The sequence below is a fragment of the Coregonus lavaretus genome (genome assembly GCF_964263955.1).
Source record: "Coregonus lavaretus genome assembly, chromosome: 1".
NCBI classification, from domain to species: Eukaryota; Metazoa; Chordata; class Actinopteri; order Salmoniformes; family Salmonidae; genus Coregonus; species Coregonus lavaretus.
The window spans coordinates 83,487,726-83,501,794 of NC_139988.1; the positions used below are offsets into that span (position 1 = coordinate 83,487,726).

General features: G+C 41.7%; 2 protein-coding genes across 2 annotated transcripts in view; one reads left to right on the top strand and one right to left on the bottom strand.

The window, feature by feature from the left end:
• Positions 1-99: 99 nt before the first annotated feature.
• Positions 100-2,871, bottom strand: LOC311098930 (retinol-binding protein 4-B). Its single transcript, XM_084139480.1, has 6 exons — positions 2,797-2,871; positions 2,414-2,533; positions 2,113-2,249; positions 1,048-1,154; positions 644-856; positions 100-536 (listed from the first exon to the last, which is right to left on the bottom strand). The coding sequence occupies exons 2-6, from the start codon at positions 2,513-2,515 to the stop codon at positions 517-519; spliced, it is 579 nt and encodes a 192-aa protein (XP_083995606.1). The 5' UTR covers positions 2,516-2,533; positions 2,797-2,871; the 3' UTR covers positions 100-516.
• A 5,228-nt stretch (positions 2,872-8,099) lies between these two features.
• LOC311134211 (cone cGMP-specific 3',5'-cyclic phosphodiesterase subunit alpha'-like) overlaps positions 8,100-14,069 on the top strand; it is a gene marked incomplete at both ends in the record, with an annotated part of 18,034 nt that continues 12,064 nt past the window's right edge. Inside the window, 3 exons of the mRNA XM_084167821.1 lie at positions 8,100-8,561; positions 10,141-10,293; positions 10,655-10,744. Of these exons, the coding sequence (XP_084023947.1) occupies positions 8,100-8,561; positions 10,141-10,293; positions 10,655-10,744 (705 nt within the window). The remainder of the gene's footprint in view (positions 8,562-10,140; positions 10,294-10,654; positions 10,745-14,069) is intronic.

Sequence of the window (14,069 nt, forward strand, 5' to 3'; positions counted from 1 at the left end):
ACAATGCAGTTGTATGGATGGCAAACACACCTGATGACATTTGAAGCACAAAGTATAACTGAAACCATTGATGCCAATAATACAAAATAAACACTAGACTAGTACCATGTGTTTTTATTTTAAAAAGTCGTTCCAGACTACATTTACGTTTTAGCAGACGCTCTTATCCAGAGCGACTTACAGTTAGTGAGTGCATACATTTTCATACTGGCCCCCCGTGGGAATCGAACCCACAACCCTGGCATTGCAAACGCGATGCTCTACTTACTGAGCTACACGGGATTACATCATACACGGGACTACATCATACAATGTCAATAAGTAAAGTTTGCTATATCATTCCTTGTACATTCAGATACATATCATTTGCTTTGGTTGATTGGTGGCTTTGGTAACGGCGAAGTTCCCCAACTGCTGGAAGAGGCTGGCCAGTGACGGTGTTTTTTTTGGTTTATATTTACAGTTTATTGATATGTGGAATTCTACGCCCACGCTATCCCTCTGACAAGTTCCAGATCAGCTGCTTTCACAGAAACCTGCAATGGAGGAATAAAACACGTTAGACCAGAAGTTGCACAATTGGTTTTTTCACAAAAATAAAGTATTACTTTTAATTACTAAATTGACTTATAACAAAGCTTACCAGTGTGTGAAACCCGTCTGTATTTGCCGAGGAAGCAGATCTCATTTTTCTTGTCGGTGACAATCTTCTGGTCCTCAGGCCTCAGGCCGTTGGGGTGACGGGAAAATATGAAAGAGTATCCGTCCAGGCAGGTGCCGTCCAGGTCAACCTCTCTGCAGGAGTAGTGGATGGCATAGTTGTCGTAGTCGGTGTCAATGACCCAGTGGTCATCGTCTATGTGGAGGAGAGAGGAGACAGAATAATAGCAATGGTTGGTTTGACAGCAGGCAGCTTCATCAATGGCATGCTATTATGTACAAATGAGGAATAGTCAAGTTATCATCAATGGGTATAACTCAATGGAACATTCTGTACAACAATAGGAGATTTTAGTCTTCAGTTGAGGCGTCTGTAGTCTTTCTTACTTCCAGACTGGAGGTATGCAGCAGCGCCCCAGTATCTCATCTTGAACTTGGCAGGGTCTGGAGTGTCCTCAAAGGTGCCGAACATGTTGGCACACATTTCCCAGTTGCTAAAGGGAGGAAAAGGGGAGGAAAGGGGGAGGATAAAGGGAGGAAAGGGGGGGGGGGAATAAAGGGAGGAAAGGGAAAGGGGGAGGATAAAGGGAGGAAAGGGGGAGGATTAAGGGAGGATAAAGGGAGGAAAGGGGAGGATAAAGGGAGGATAAAGGGAGGAAAGGGGGAGAATAAAGGGAGGAAAGGGAGAGGATAAAGAGAGGATAAAGGGAGGAAAGGGGGAGGATTAAGGGAGGATAAAGGGAGGAAAGGGAGAGGATAAAGAGAGGATAAAGGGAGGAAAGGGGAGGATAAAGAGAGGAAAGGGGAGGATTAAGGGAGGAAAGGGGATGATAAAGAGAGGAAAGGGGGAGGATAAAGGGAGGCAAGGAGGAGGATAAAGGGAGGAAAGGGGAGGATAAAGAGAGGAAAGGGGGAGGATAAAGGGAGGAAAGGCGATTATAAAGGGAGGAAAGGGGGAGAAAAAAGGGAGGCAAGGACGAGGATAAAGAGAGGAAAGGGGGAGGATAAAGGGGGGAAAGGGGATGATAAAGGGAGGAAAGGGGGAGGATAAAGGGAGGCAAGGAGGAGGATAAAGGGAGGAAAGGGGAGGATTAAGGGAGGAAAGGGGATGATAAAGAGAGGAAAGGGGGAGGATAAAGGGAGGCAAGGAGGAGGATAAAGGGAGGAAAGGGGAGGATAAAGAGAGGAAAGGGGGAGGATAAAGGGAGGAAAGGCGATTATAAAGGGAGGAAAGGGGGAGAAAAAAGGGAGGCAAGGACGAGGATAAAGAGAGGAAAGGGGGAGGATAAAGGGGGGAAAGGGGATGATAAAGGGAGGAAAGGGGGAGGATAAAGAGAGGAAAGGGGGAGGATAAAGGGAGGAAAGGGGGAAGATAAAGAGAGGATAAAGGGAGGGTAAATTTTAGGAGGTTTGAGAAACAATTTTGATCGTTTGGAAGTAAACAGAACTCACTTCAGAATGATAACTCTTCCCTGGGCAGTTGCAGTCATTTTGCCACTTCCATCTACTGAGAACTGAGCAACGATATTGTCCAGGAGGAACAGACCAACAGGATCTTTCTTGGCCACAGCATACCACCTACCAGTATACTGCAAGATGAAATGAGAGCTCTATCAATTTCTGCATAACATACAATTCATGAAATTCCAGTTCCATTCTACATTGAACATTCCAAGGCTGATAGATCAAATTGGACAAGAGCAGAGATACTTTATGGAAAGTGACATTTCGGAAATTAGAATTTTGTTCTTACCCTGCTTCTGTCGAAGTTCTGCATGACCTGAATGTTTGAAACCTGACAATCCTGTGCCCAGCATGTTGCCAGAACACAGAGGGCCACACAGATTCTCAGCATGTTGCCTTGTTGATGGATCTGTGGAAGACAGAGCCCAGAGTCATGAGAGAATATCACAACATCACAACCAGCACATCACATCTAGTCCATAAAAGAGCCATATCCCACTCCATTACAGCTTCAATCTAAAAAGGTTGAAAACGAATCAAAAAGATGAAAAGTGAGTAAAAAAAAAGTAATTGATAGTAAAAACATAAGTAAATCAAAATAAAAGATCTGCCAGGAAAACCCCAAGCAGAGTACATGTAAAACCTTCCTATCCCTTCCCATACAGAACATACCTTGTAAAGTCTGAGGTGCCTTAGATGTGCTGTTCCTGTACATACAGAGGTTTTTATAGTGTAGGGTCCTGCCACAGCCAGGGTTGGGTAAGAACAACAACAGATGTGAGACAGCCCCAACCAACAGCCTCCCCTCCAATTGGGAAAACATTACATAACTCCAACTAAGACTCCCATTTAGTCCAGATGTCTTCTGCACATTTGACCCCAGTCCCAAAAATGTGTTTTCGCTGCCTTATGAAACATATGTTGTGGGTAAAGGCAAGAGCATATCTGGAATACTATACATTATACATACTCGCTATGAATCACTAACCGTGAAATGTTTTGCTTCAGCAGTACGAGCCCCAGGTTAACGTCCAGATCCAGACTTTGAAATAAATGTCTCAGCTCGCTTTTTCCCCCTGGAACAACTACAATATGTTATTTCTGGTTAGTCTCATCCCACTGGGCAAAAACTGGTTGAATCAACGTTATTTCCATGTCTTTTCAACAAAAATGGCAATGTGATGATGTTGAATCAACGTGAAAAAGTGATTGGTTTTGAAAAAAGTAATCAACGTAAGGGAATTTCCTATTTTTTTCACCCAACGTTTAACCTAAATCCAACGTCATGGTGACATTTCTTGTTGATTTCACTATGAATTCACGTTGAATTCACATTAGTTGACAACTCAACCAAATGTAAATCAAAACTAGATGTTGAATTGATGTCTGTACCCAGTGGGATGTTATTACTCCACTTTTCTTAAAGGTTCAATGCAGCCATTTTTATCTCAACATCAAATCATTTTTGGGTAACAATTAAGTACCCAAAAATGTATTAAAATAAAAGGTATTAAAATGGTCAAAAAGAAACAAAACTTGCTTTTTAACAAACAGCAATTTTTCAAGCAATAATTTCGATAGGACTTATTGGTCTGAGTGGGGAGGGGAAAACTGAAAATTAGCTGTTATTGGCAGAGAGGTTTGGAACTCTCTTTCTTATTGGTCTATTAACTAATTTACCGCATGGTGATGTCACCATGGAAGGCCAAAACTCCGTCCCACCAAAACAGGCTGACATTTCAGGCGGCCTTTTCAAACAGCACATACACTAAAAAGGCAATTTTCACAATTTCACAGCATTATTCCAAACTCATAGTGTGGAAATATGTATAAAACACAGGAAAAACTGGTTTTTGACTGCACTGGCCCTTTAACATTTTTCACTTTCACTGGAAAACCATGTTAGGCAATCATGTTACATATCATTTTATTGCTCAATGTTAAATACATCTCTAATGGTTGCTATCCTGTATAGGACATCCTGTGGAGAAAATAACATTGACTTCTAGTTTGCTATACAATCAATATCAAAGAGAAAAACCTTGTGCTCAAACATAATTAATCAATAGTTGTATTTTATTGATCATACCACGCCAGAAAATTCCAGAGGACATTATAAAGGCTAATACATTATAACAAGTTATAAAGCATAATACCTGCAGGCTGCATGAAAGTGTTATGAAATGGGCATATACAGTAAATGAGGGTGAAGGCACTTACTTTTCTGGCCATAAAACCTTGATTTGTGGTATAAAGCTGCCAGTAAGCTTTCCAAGTAGACATTTGTTTTTCTTTCTAGGATCATATAACCGTGACCCAGGGGTCCAGCACCCCAGAAAATGAAACTCGGAAAAGCCAAACGTGTGTCTTATATAACTTGGCATGGCTAAACCGCAAAAAGCATAAGTTGCCCCAAAGAATGGCTGGACCAGTACCATAGTCAGGACAAAGTATCATTTTTATCTGCTGGATATGTAATATAGTATTCCAAACTATATATGTATATGTATATATATATACAGTGCATTCAGAAAGTGTCAGATGAACCGATGTGGATGTGGTGGAGGAGTCAGGCGCAGGACACAGAGGCTTCGTCCAACAGACTTTACTATTCAAAAGTGCAAAAATACAATACACGGCCTCGAAACAAACAGAGGCGAGTGAATACGTAAACCATGCGTAAACACTAAACAAACAAACAGAGCGTCAACACGCAGCTCCGAAATACAGGCAGACAACAACACACAATCTAACCAATACAAAACAGGGAACTTATAGGACACGTAATCAGAACACAAACAGACACAGGTGTACAAGACAGACCAAAGCAATCACACCACGAAACATTCAACGGTGGCAGCTAGTACTCCGGGGACGGCGAACGCCGAAGCCTGCCCGAACCAGGAGGAGGAGCAGTCTCGGCCGAAACCGTGACAGAAAGTATTCAGACCCCTTCCCTTTTTCCACATTTTGTTACGTTACAGCCTACAATCTACACACAATACCTCATAATGACAAAGTGAAAATAGGTTTTTGAAATGTTTACAAATGTATTAAAAATAAAAACAGAAATATCTTATTTACATAACTATTCAGACCCTTTGCTATGAGACTCGAAATTGAGCTCAGGTGCATCCTGTTTCCATTGATCATCCTTCAGATGTTTCTACAACTTGATTGGAGTCCACCTGTGGTAAATTCAATTGATTGGACATGATTTGGAAAGGCACACACCTGTCTATATAAGGTACCACAGTTGACAGTGCATGTCAGAGCAAAAACCAAGCCATGAGGTCAAAGGAATTGTCTGTAGAGCTCTGACAGAGCTCCAGAGTTCCTTTGTAGAGATGGGAGAACCTTCCAGAAGGACAACCATCTCTGCAGCACTCCACCAATCAGGCCTTTATGGTAGATTGGCCAGACGGAAGCCACTCCTCAGCAAAAGGCACGACAGCCCGCTTGGAGTTTGCCAAAAGGCACCTAAAGGACTCTCAGACCATGAGAAAGAAGATTATCTGGTCTGATGAAACCAAGATTGAACTCTTTGGCCTAAATGCCAAGCTTCACGTCTGGAGGAAACCTGGCACCATCCCTACGGTGAAGCATGGTGGTGGCAGCATCATGTTGTGGTGATGTTTTTCGGCAGCAGGGACTGGGAGACTAGTCAATATTGAGGGAAAGATGAACGGAGCAAAGTACAGAGAGATCCTTGATGAAAACCTGCTCCAGAGTGCTCAGGACCTCAGACTGGGGTGAAGGTTCACCCTCCAACAGGACAACAACCCTAAGCACCCAGCCAAGACATTGCAGGAGTGGCTTCAGGATAAGTCTCTGAATGTCCTTGTGTGGCCCAGCCAGAGCCCAGACTTGAACCCGATCGAACATCTCTGGAGAGACCTGGAAATAGCTGTGCAGCGATGCTCCCCATGCAACCTGACAGAGCTTGAGAGGATCTGCAGAGAAGAATGGGAGAAACTCCCCAAATACAGGTGTGCCAAGCTTGTAGTGTCATACCCAAGAAGGCTTGAGGCTGTAATCGCTGCCAAAGATGCTTCAACAAAGTACTAAGTAAAGGGTCTGAATACTTATGTAAATGTGATATTTCCGTTTTTTTGCAAAGATATATATAAAAACCTGTTTTTGCTTTGTCATCATGGGGTATTGTGTGTAGATTGATGAGGGAAAAAAACTATTTAATCAATTTTAGAATAAGGCTGTAACGTAACAAAATGTGGAAAAAGTCAAGGGGTCTGAATACTTTACGAATGCACTGTATATATACATTATCTTTAGGGGCAGGGCGAAACTTATTATTAATGTTTTATAACTTTATGAGGTGTTTTGTAACATTATGTGGTACACCCCCAACTGTACAATCCATCAAGTTGGTTACAGTCACCTGTGAAGCTTGTTTACAACCAACCACAACGATATTCGCCAAGCAGCATCCAATCAGGGATCTACAGTGTGGGAAAGTTATGATAGGGAAAGGCTGATTAATCAGTAGCAGATAGGGATTGAGGGAAAGTCCTCCACGTTTTACATCAACACAAGTCACCTGGCTGGTGTGGCAGCCTTTCTGGACCCAGTGCTACTTGTTCTCCACTTGGAGGCTGGTGACCCTAACAGAACTGACAAGCAGCAGCTAGTTCACACACTACTGCCAGCGACATTATTACCACATAGCTTTCTTTATGAGATTAACTCCTAGATAGGGTGTCCATGTGACTAATCCATTCCACTGTACCAGGCCAGGCCCTGTCTCTCTGTTTCTCTGTCAGGGAGGACATTCCACTAATCACTTTTACTTAATTTGGGATTTAGACGACCAAGTCCCAGTGATACAGGTATTTTATTGCCTTGCTGTCTGACTAGAATTCAGTGGCTGGCTGTGTTGGCTGGGAGAGAGAAGTGATTGTTCCCTGTGAACACATCATGGGCCAGTCTTAATCCCAAATGTGAAAATAGACAGAGGAACTCTCCCTGTCCTGCCTTGCCAAACAGTGTGATAGGGTTACGATAACACACCTGTCTTTCTCAGAACTCTGATTCTCTTGGCAAGGCTTCCAGACTGCCCTGACAGTGAGATTGATGTCATTAAGATCAAATACTTCTCCCAACACTGTGAACATAATGCAGTAGGTTTATCAACGTTTAGTGGGGTGGTATGCACACATCCATAAAAAGACTTGACCCAGATGTCTTTTGTTCTACAGTATGTTTACCACACTGGATCCATACCAAGACTAAAATGGACTGGTTAAAGAGATTACAGAGGGAACTAATATAATTTAGCTCATTTTTGAATTGCTTCACTGATGCTATTAACCTTCCTACTTGGCATTTGGCTTCACTTTGACTATAAATATAGGTAGGGCAATTCTTATGAAAACAAATCACTGTGAAAGGGAGTTGTGTGGCTGGGAGGCTGGGACCAGCTATTACTTTCATGACCCCTCCACAAACCTTTCTCAAACGTTTGCTTGGAACTATAGTGGAGAACTGAAGAATTGTTCTTCAAGGTCAACTGTCCAACTACGTTCTACTCAAGTGGGCCTATTGGGTGGATAGTCTATTTGATGAGTCAACAATTTTGCCCCAAAATTAACATTCTCTACCACAGCTGCAGTAGGAGATAGCGCGCCAAAATAACCTGCCTCGCTTGCCTCAGATTGGATTGTCCAATATAAAATTATCTGTGTTGGGATTTGCAGGTTAAGAAAGCTTATGGCTTTAATGTCATGATGTCACATTAATTAGCGGCCCCTCTGATCCTTTCCGCCTCTAAGCCACTTTATTCTGTTAGCCTGTAGCAGAGTACAGGACGTTTTGGTGATTTGTCCGGAACCACAGCAGAGGATTCACGTCGGTGCAAACGGAGGCCACTAACTTCCCACCGTTTACACGTTTACACCTTGCGACTTTCCCGGGCGATGCGTCTGTAAGAGAAGGGAGGGACACGAGAACAATTTCAAATGGGAGACAAGGACAGTGTGGAGAAGTACCTGGAGAACAATCCCCAGTTCGCCAAAGAGTACTTTGACAAAAAGTTGCGCCCTGAAGTGATCGCGACAACGTTTGCAGAAAATCTCAAAGATCAGTCTTCCTTCAATGATGTCTCCCAAATTCAGGAGGCCAACATCATCTATGAGCTGGTCAAAGAAATGCAATCGCAAATCATTATGGAAAAAGTATTGCACAAGGTCCTGCAGAGAGTTTGCTTGATTTTGAACGCAGACCGGTGCAGTTACTTTGGTCTTCGAGCTAGAAACGGAATACCTGAGCTTACAACGACGCTCTTCAATGTCACCCCTACCTCCAAATTCGAAGAAAACCTTGTCAACCCCGCTAGTGAGATTGTGTTTCCAACCGATATGGGTGTAGTTGGATACACAGCACATTCCAAAAAGATGCAAAACATTCCGGATGTTACAAAGGTGAGTGCCATTGTCAGCAGGTGCCCAACCGCCAAAGCGCGTATAAAATGGGTACACGCGCCAAAGCGCTCGTAAAATGTTTCCAAAAGCAATCCCAATGTATTCACACTTGTTGTTTATGCACACTGTTCTTGTCAGATCTATTGAGACGTTGGATCAAATATTTAAAAAAAAATGTCATTCGTTTCACACATAAGTTTGACATTTGAACTGATGCAGATTTGAGAAAAGAATGAAAGAAATACAAAGTGTTCATCCAAATCAAAATCAAATCAAATTTTATTTGCCACATGCGCCGAAAACAACAGGTGTAGACATTACCGTGAAATGCTTACTTACAGCCCTTAACCAACAATGCATTTATTTCTTAATATAAAAGTACAATAAAACAACAACAACAAAAAAGTGTTGAGAAAAAAAGAGCAGAAGTAAAATAAAATAACAGTAGGGAGGCAATATACAGGGGGTACCGGTGCAGAGTCAATGTGCGGGGGCACCGGCTAGTTGAGGTCATATGTACATGTGGGTAGAGTTAAAGTGACTATGCATAAATAATTAACAGAGTAGCAGCAGCGTAAAAAGATGGGGTGGGGGTGCAAATAGTCCGGGTAGCCATGATTAGCTGTTCAGGAGTCTTATGGCTTGGGGGTAGAAGCTGTTGAGAAGCCTTTTGGACCTAGACCATGTCTGTTACCTGTGTCATCTATTTCTGTTAAATTCACTTTGATGGAATTTTTTTAAGGTGTTGCCTATAGTCATCTGGCATTGATTATCTGGGTCCAGAAGTCTGCCCAATGCAAACTTTGATTAGGCCTACAGTAAAGTCAGTTTCACCAATTATGCAGTGAAATTACATGTATCATGGAATAAGGGATTCATTTGAAATGTTAATGTGAACCACTTAGTTTCTACAATAAAATGATGATTTTAATGGTTGTCTCTAATGGTCCCTCTATATAGTGCAGAAAATCCCTTTTACCTCCAGAAGCCATGTTACGGTCATTATTCTGGTTAATTAGCTAATTAATTAATTGAATAGGCCTACATTAATTTATCTACATATTATTATGTTATTATTTAGTTCATTTCATCATGATAATATATTTTCTCATATTCAAAACAGAAATGTCCAGTTTTATGATTGCAAAACTGTTTATGTTAAACTGGGGATGACTGAAGATACGTCTGTAATTGTAATTGGTCAACATATATTTCTGCATGAACACCCTACTACATGTATAAATTAACTACAGAATTCAAGTAGGGGTTCAATCTGGGATTTGTTAGCCAGAAGATGTCCATAACTTGGCCCATTATTATTTTCATTGATTTGAAAATCATTCTTATTACTCTCGAGATAATGGTAATATAATTGTGGCATTCCAATGACATCCATAATGTGCAGGTTACAAAAACCATGGTAAGCAGAGGTATGTTTTTTGTCTAGTGACTGTGAACTCAAAAGGCCTTTTCACACGGCATTCTCTTAGCTCAGGGCAAAGGAGGCTGTTAGCCCTGGGCTTATTGCAGTGTGAATGCGACTAATGTCTTGATCCAATATACTTTATTTCACTTCCAGAATAACCGCTTCAGTGACTTTGTGGACAAGCAGACAGGATACAAAACCAAAAACATGCTCTCATTCCCCATCATGGCTGATAAGGAATGCCTTGGTGTTGCCATGGCACTAAACAAAATTGGGGCTGAAGAATTCTCAAAAGCCGATGAGGAAGTAAGTCCTGAGCTCTCAAAAGCAAACACCAGTCTTAGAAAGGTTTCTCAGTATTAGTCTTTATGGGAATACCTTTCAAAAACCATACGATTAATACATAATAGCACAATTCACATGGTACATAACAGATACAGATACTGTATAGCCTACATTGCCTTAATAATCAATATTACTTTAAAAGCCACACTAATACTGCCATAAAACTGCTAGGGGCTCTCTAGATCGAGAGAGGTGGTAATACTGCATATTCATTGTTAGCACGATGTGAGGGGTGTATGGCATCAGTAGTCTGGAGGACATCGCATCAGATGAATGCCTGTTTGCTGTACTGAGAATTGATTTAATCTGATTTGGTTCTCAGTTCTGGAACAAGTACTTGGTCTTTGCCCAAGTCATTGCCACGCAGCATCACACTGCATACATGTTCAACGTGGAATCCAGGAGGAGTCAGGTAAGAACCCAGTGAACCACACCATTCAATATGAGCTGTCCATCAACTGTGTCAATCATGCTGGCCCTTGAATACAAAGACAAAGTTCACCAAGGCAATTTGCCATTAGTGTCTGAAATAAGAATATGATGAGTGGTATACTATAACAGTCATACAGTGTATTCGGAAAGTTTTCAGACCCCTTCCCTTTTTCCACATTTTGTTACGTTACAGCCTTATTCTAAAATGGATTAAATACAAACAATTCCTCATCAATCTACACACAATACCCCATAATGACAAAAACTGGTTTTTAGAAATGTTTGCAAATGTATTAAAAATAAAATACTGAAATAACTTATTCACATACCCTGCAGATAGCACTACTGGGTGATCTGAAAAGTAATAGTCAATCGATCAATAATATAATAATACTTTTAGCAAAAATGTTTATTTTCAATTTACGATCTGTAGAAACAATGAGAATAGAAGGGTTCAGAACTTTTGTAAAACATCACAGTACAGTTGAAAAATATATGGCAAATAGAAATCCAATATGGATGGTGTTGAGAGATAGATGGGAGGTGTTGAATGGAGCTGAAGGATGGGACTAATAACAACAACTAATAACAACAAGATAACTAATGTAAAGCATACTGTGTCCATAATAAGTATATAGGTTATAGGTTGAGAGCTTTTGTGAAAGAGCACAGTTAGAAAAATATGGCATATAGAAGCATACCAGATGGACATCATGAAAATGACCGGAGGAAGTACAGGAGTAAAAACAAACAAAATATAATTATTGGAGAATTTGACTGTGTCCATAAATGTATATAGTATGTATGGGCTGGAAGTAGAGGCCTAAGCGTTGTTGTTCACTAGTTTACTCCAATTGGGGAAGGGGTGGTGGGGTTGGAAAGTATTTAAAAGGGAAATATATTTTTTTAAAGGATATGTGTGTGTGTATGGATGTATGTATATATGGATGTATGTATATACAGTGGGGAGAACAAGTATTTGATACACTGCCGATTTTGCAGGTTTTCCTACTTACAAAGCATGTAGAGGTCTGTTATTTTTATCATAGGTACACTTCAACTGTGAGAGACGGAATCTAAAACAAATATTCAGAAAATCACATTGTATGATTTTTAAGTAATTAATTTGCATTTTATTGCATGACATAAGTATTTGATACATCAGAAAAGCAGAACTTAATATTTGGTACAGAAACCTTTGTTTGCAATTACAGAGATCATACGTTTCCTGTAGATCTTGACCAGGTTTGCACACACTACAGCAGGGATTTTGGCCCACTCCTCCATACAGACCTTCTCCAGATCCTTCAGGTTTCGGGGCTGTCGCTGGGCAATACGGACTTTCAGCTCCCTCCAAAGATTTTCTATTGGGTTCAGGTCTGGAGACTGGCTAGGCCACTCCAGGACCTTGAGATGCTACTTACGGAGCCACTCCTTAGTTGCCCTGGCTGTGTGTTTCGGGTCGTGGTCATGCTGGAAGACCCAGCCACGACCCATCTTCAATGCTCTTACTGAGGGAAGGAGGTTGTTGGCCAAGATCTTGCGATACATGGCCCCATCCATCCTCCCCTCAATACGGTGCAGTTGTCCTGTCCTCTTTGCAGAAAAGCATCCCCACAGAATGATGTTTCCACCTCCATGCTTCATGGTTGGGATGGTGTTCTTGGGGTTGTACTCATCCTTCTTCTTCCTCCAAAAAACGGCAATTGTAGTTTAGACCAAAAAGCTCTATTTCTGTCTCATCAGACATGACCTTCTCCCATTCCTCCTCTGGATCATCCAGATGGTCATTGGCAAACTTCAGACGGGCCTGGACATGCGCTGGCTTGAGCAGGGGGACCTTGCATGCGCTGCAGGATTTTAATCCATGACGGCGTAGTGTGTTACTAATGGTTTTCTTTGAGACTGTGGACCCAGCTCTCTTCAGGTCATTGACCAGGTCCTGCCGTGTAGTTCTGGGCTGATCCCTCACCTTCCTCATGATCATTGATGCCCCACGAGGTGAGATCTTGCATGGAGCCCCAGACCGAGGGTGATTGACCGTCATCTTGAACTTCTTCCATTTTCTAATAATTGCGCCAACAGTTGTTGCCTTCTCACCAAGCTGCTTGCCTATTGTCCTGTAGCCCATCCCAGCCTTGTGCAGGTCTACAATTGTATCCCTGATGTCCTTACACAGCTCTCTGGTCTTGGCCATTGTGGAGAGGTTGGAGTCTGTTTGATTGAGTGTGTGGACAGGTGTCTTTTATACAGGTAACGAGTTCAAACAGGTGCAGTTAATACAGGTAATGAATGGAGAACAGGAGGGCTTCTTAAAGAAAAACTAACAGGTCTGTGAGAGCCGGAATTCTTACTGGTTGGTAGGTGATCAAATACTTATGTCATGAAATCAAATGCAAATTAATTACTTAAAAATCATACAATGTGATTTTCTGGATTTTTGTTTTAGATTCCATCTCTCACAGTTGAAGTGTACCTATGATAAAAATTACAGTCCTCTACATGCTTTGTAAGTAGGAAAACCTGCAAAATCGGCAGTGTATCAAATACTTGTTCTCCCCACTGTATATATATATATATTTGCGAGAAGAAAAAAAACATATGGGGGATTGGAAGTGATGCAGACAATTACATTGATGGAAGTTACAATCTATCTGAAATATTAAAGCTGATCTACCCCCTAAACAAATAAATAATAATATTAATATCTTATTTACATAAGTATTCAGACCTTTTGCTATGAGACTCGAAATTGAGCTCAGGTGCATCCTGTTTCCATTGATTATCCTTCAGATGTTTCTACAACTAGATTGGAGTCCACCTGTGGTAAATTCAATTGATTGAACATGATTTGGAACGGCACACACCTGTCTGTATAAGGTCCCACAGTTGACAGTGCATGTCAGACCAAAAACCAAGCCATGAGGTTGAAGGAATTGTCCGTAGAGCTCAGAGACAGGATTGTGTCAAGGCACAGATCAGGAGAAGGGTACCAAAAACATTCTGCAGCGTTGAAGGTCCCCAAGAACACATTGGCCTCCATCATTCTTAAATGGACGAAGTTTGGAAGCACCAAGACTCTTCCTTTAGCTGGCCGCCCGGCCAAACTGAGCAATCAGGGGAGAAGGGCCTTGGTCAGGGAGGTGACCAAGAACCCGATGGGTTCTTCCAGAAAGACAACCATCTCTGCAGCACTCCACCAATCAGGCCTTTATGGTAGAGTGGCCAGACGGAAGCCACTCCTCAGCAAAAGGCACATACAGCCTGCTTGTAGTTTGCCAAAAGGCACCTAAAGGACTCTCAGA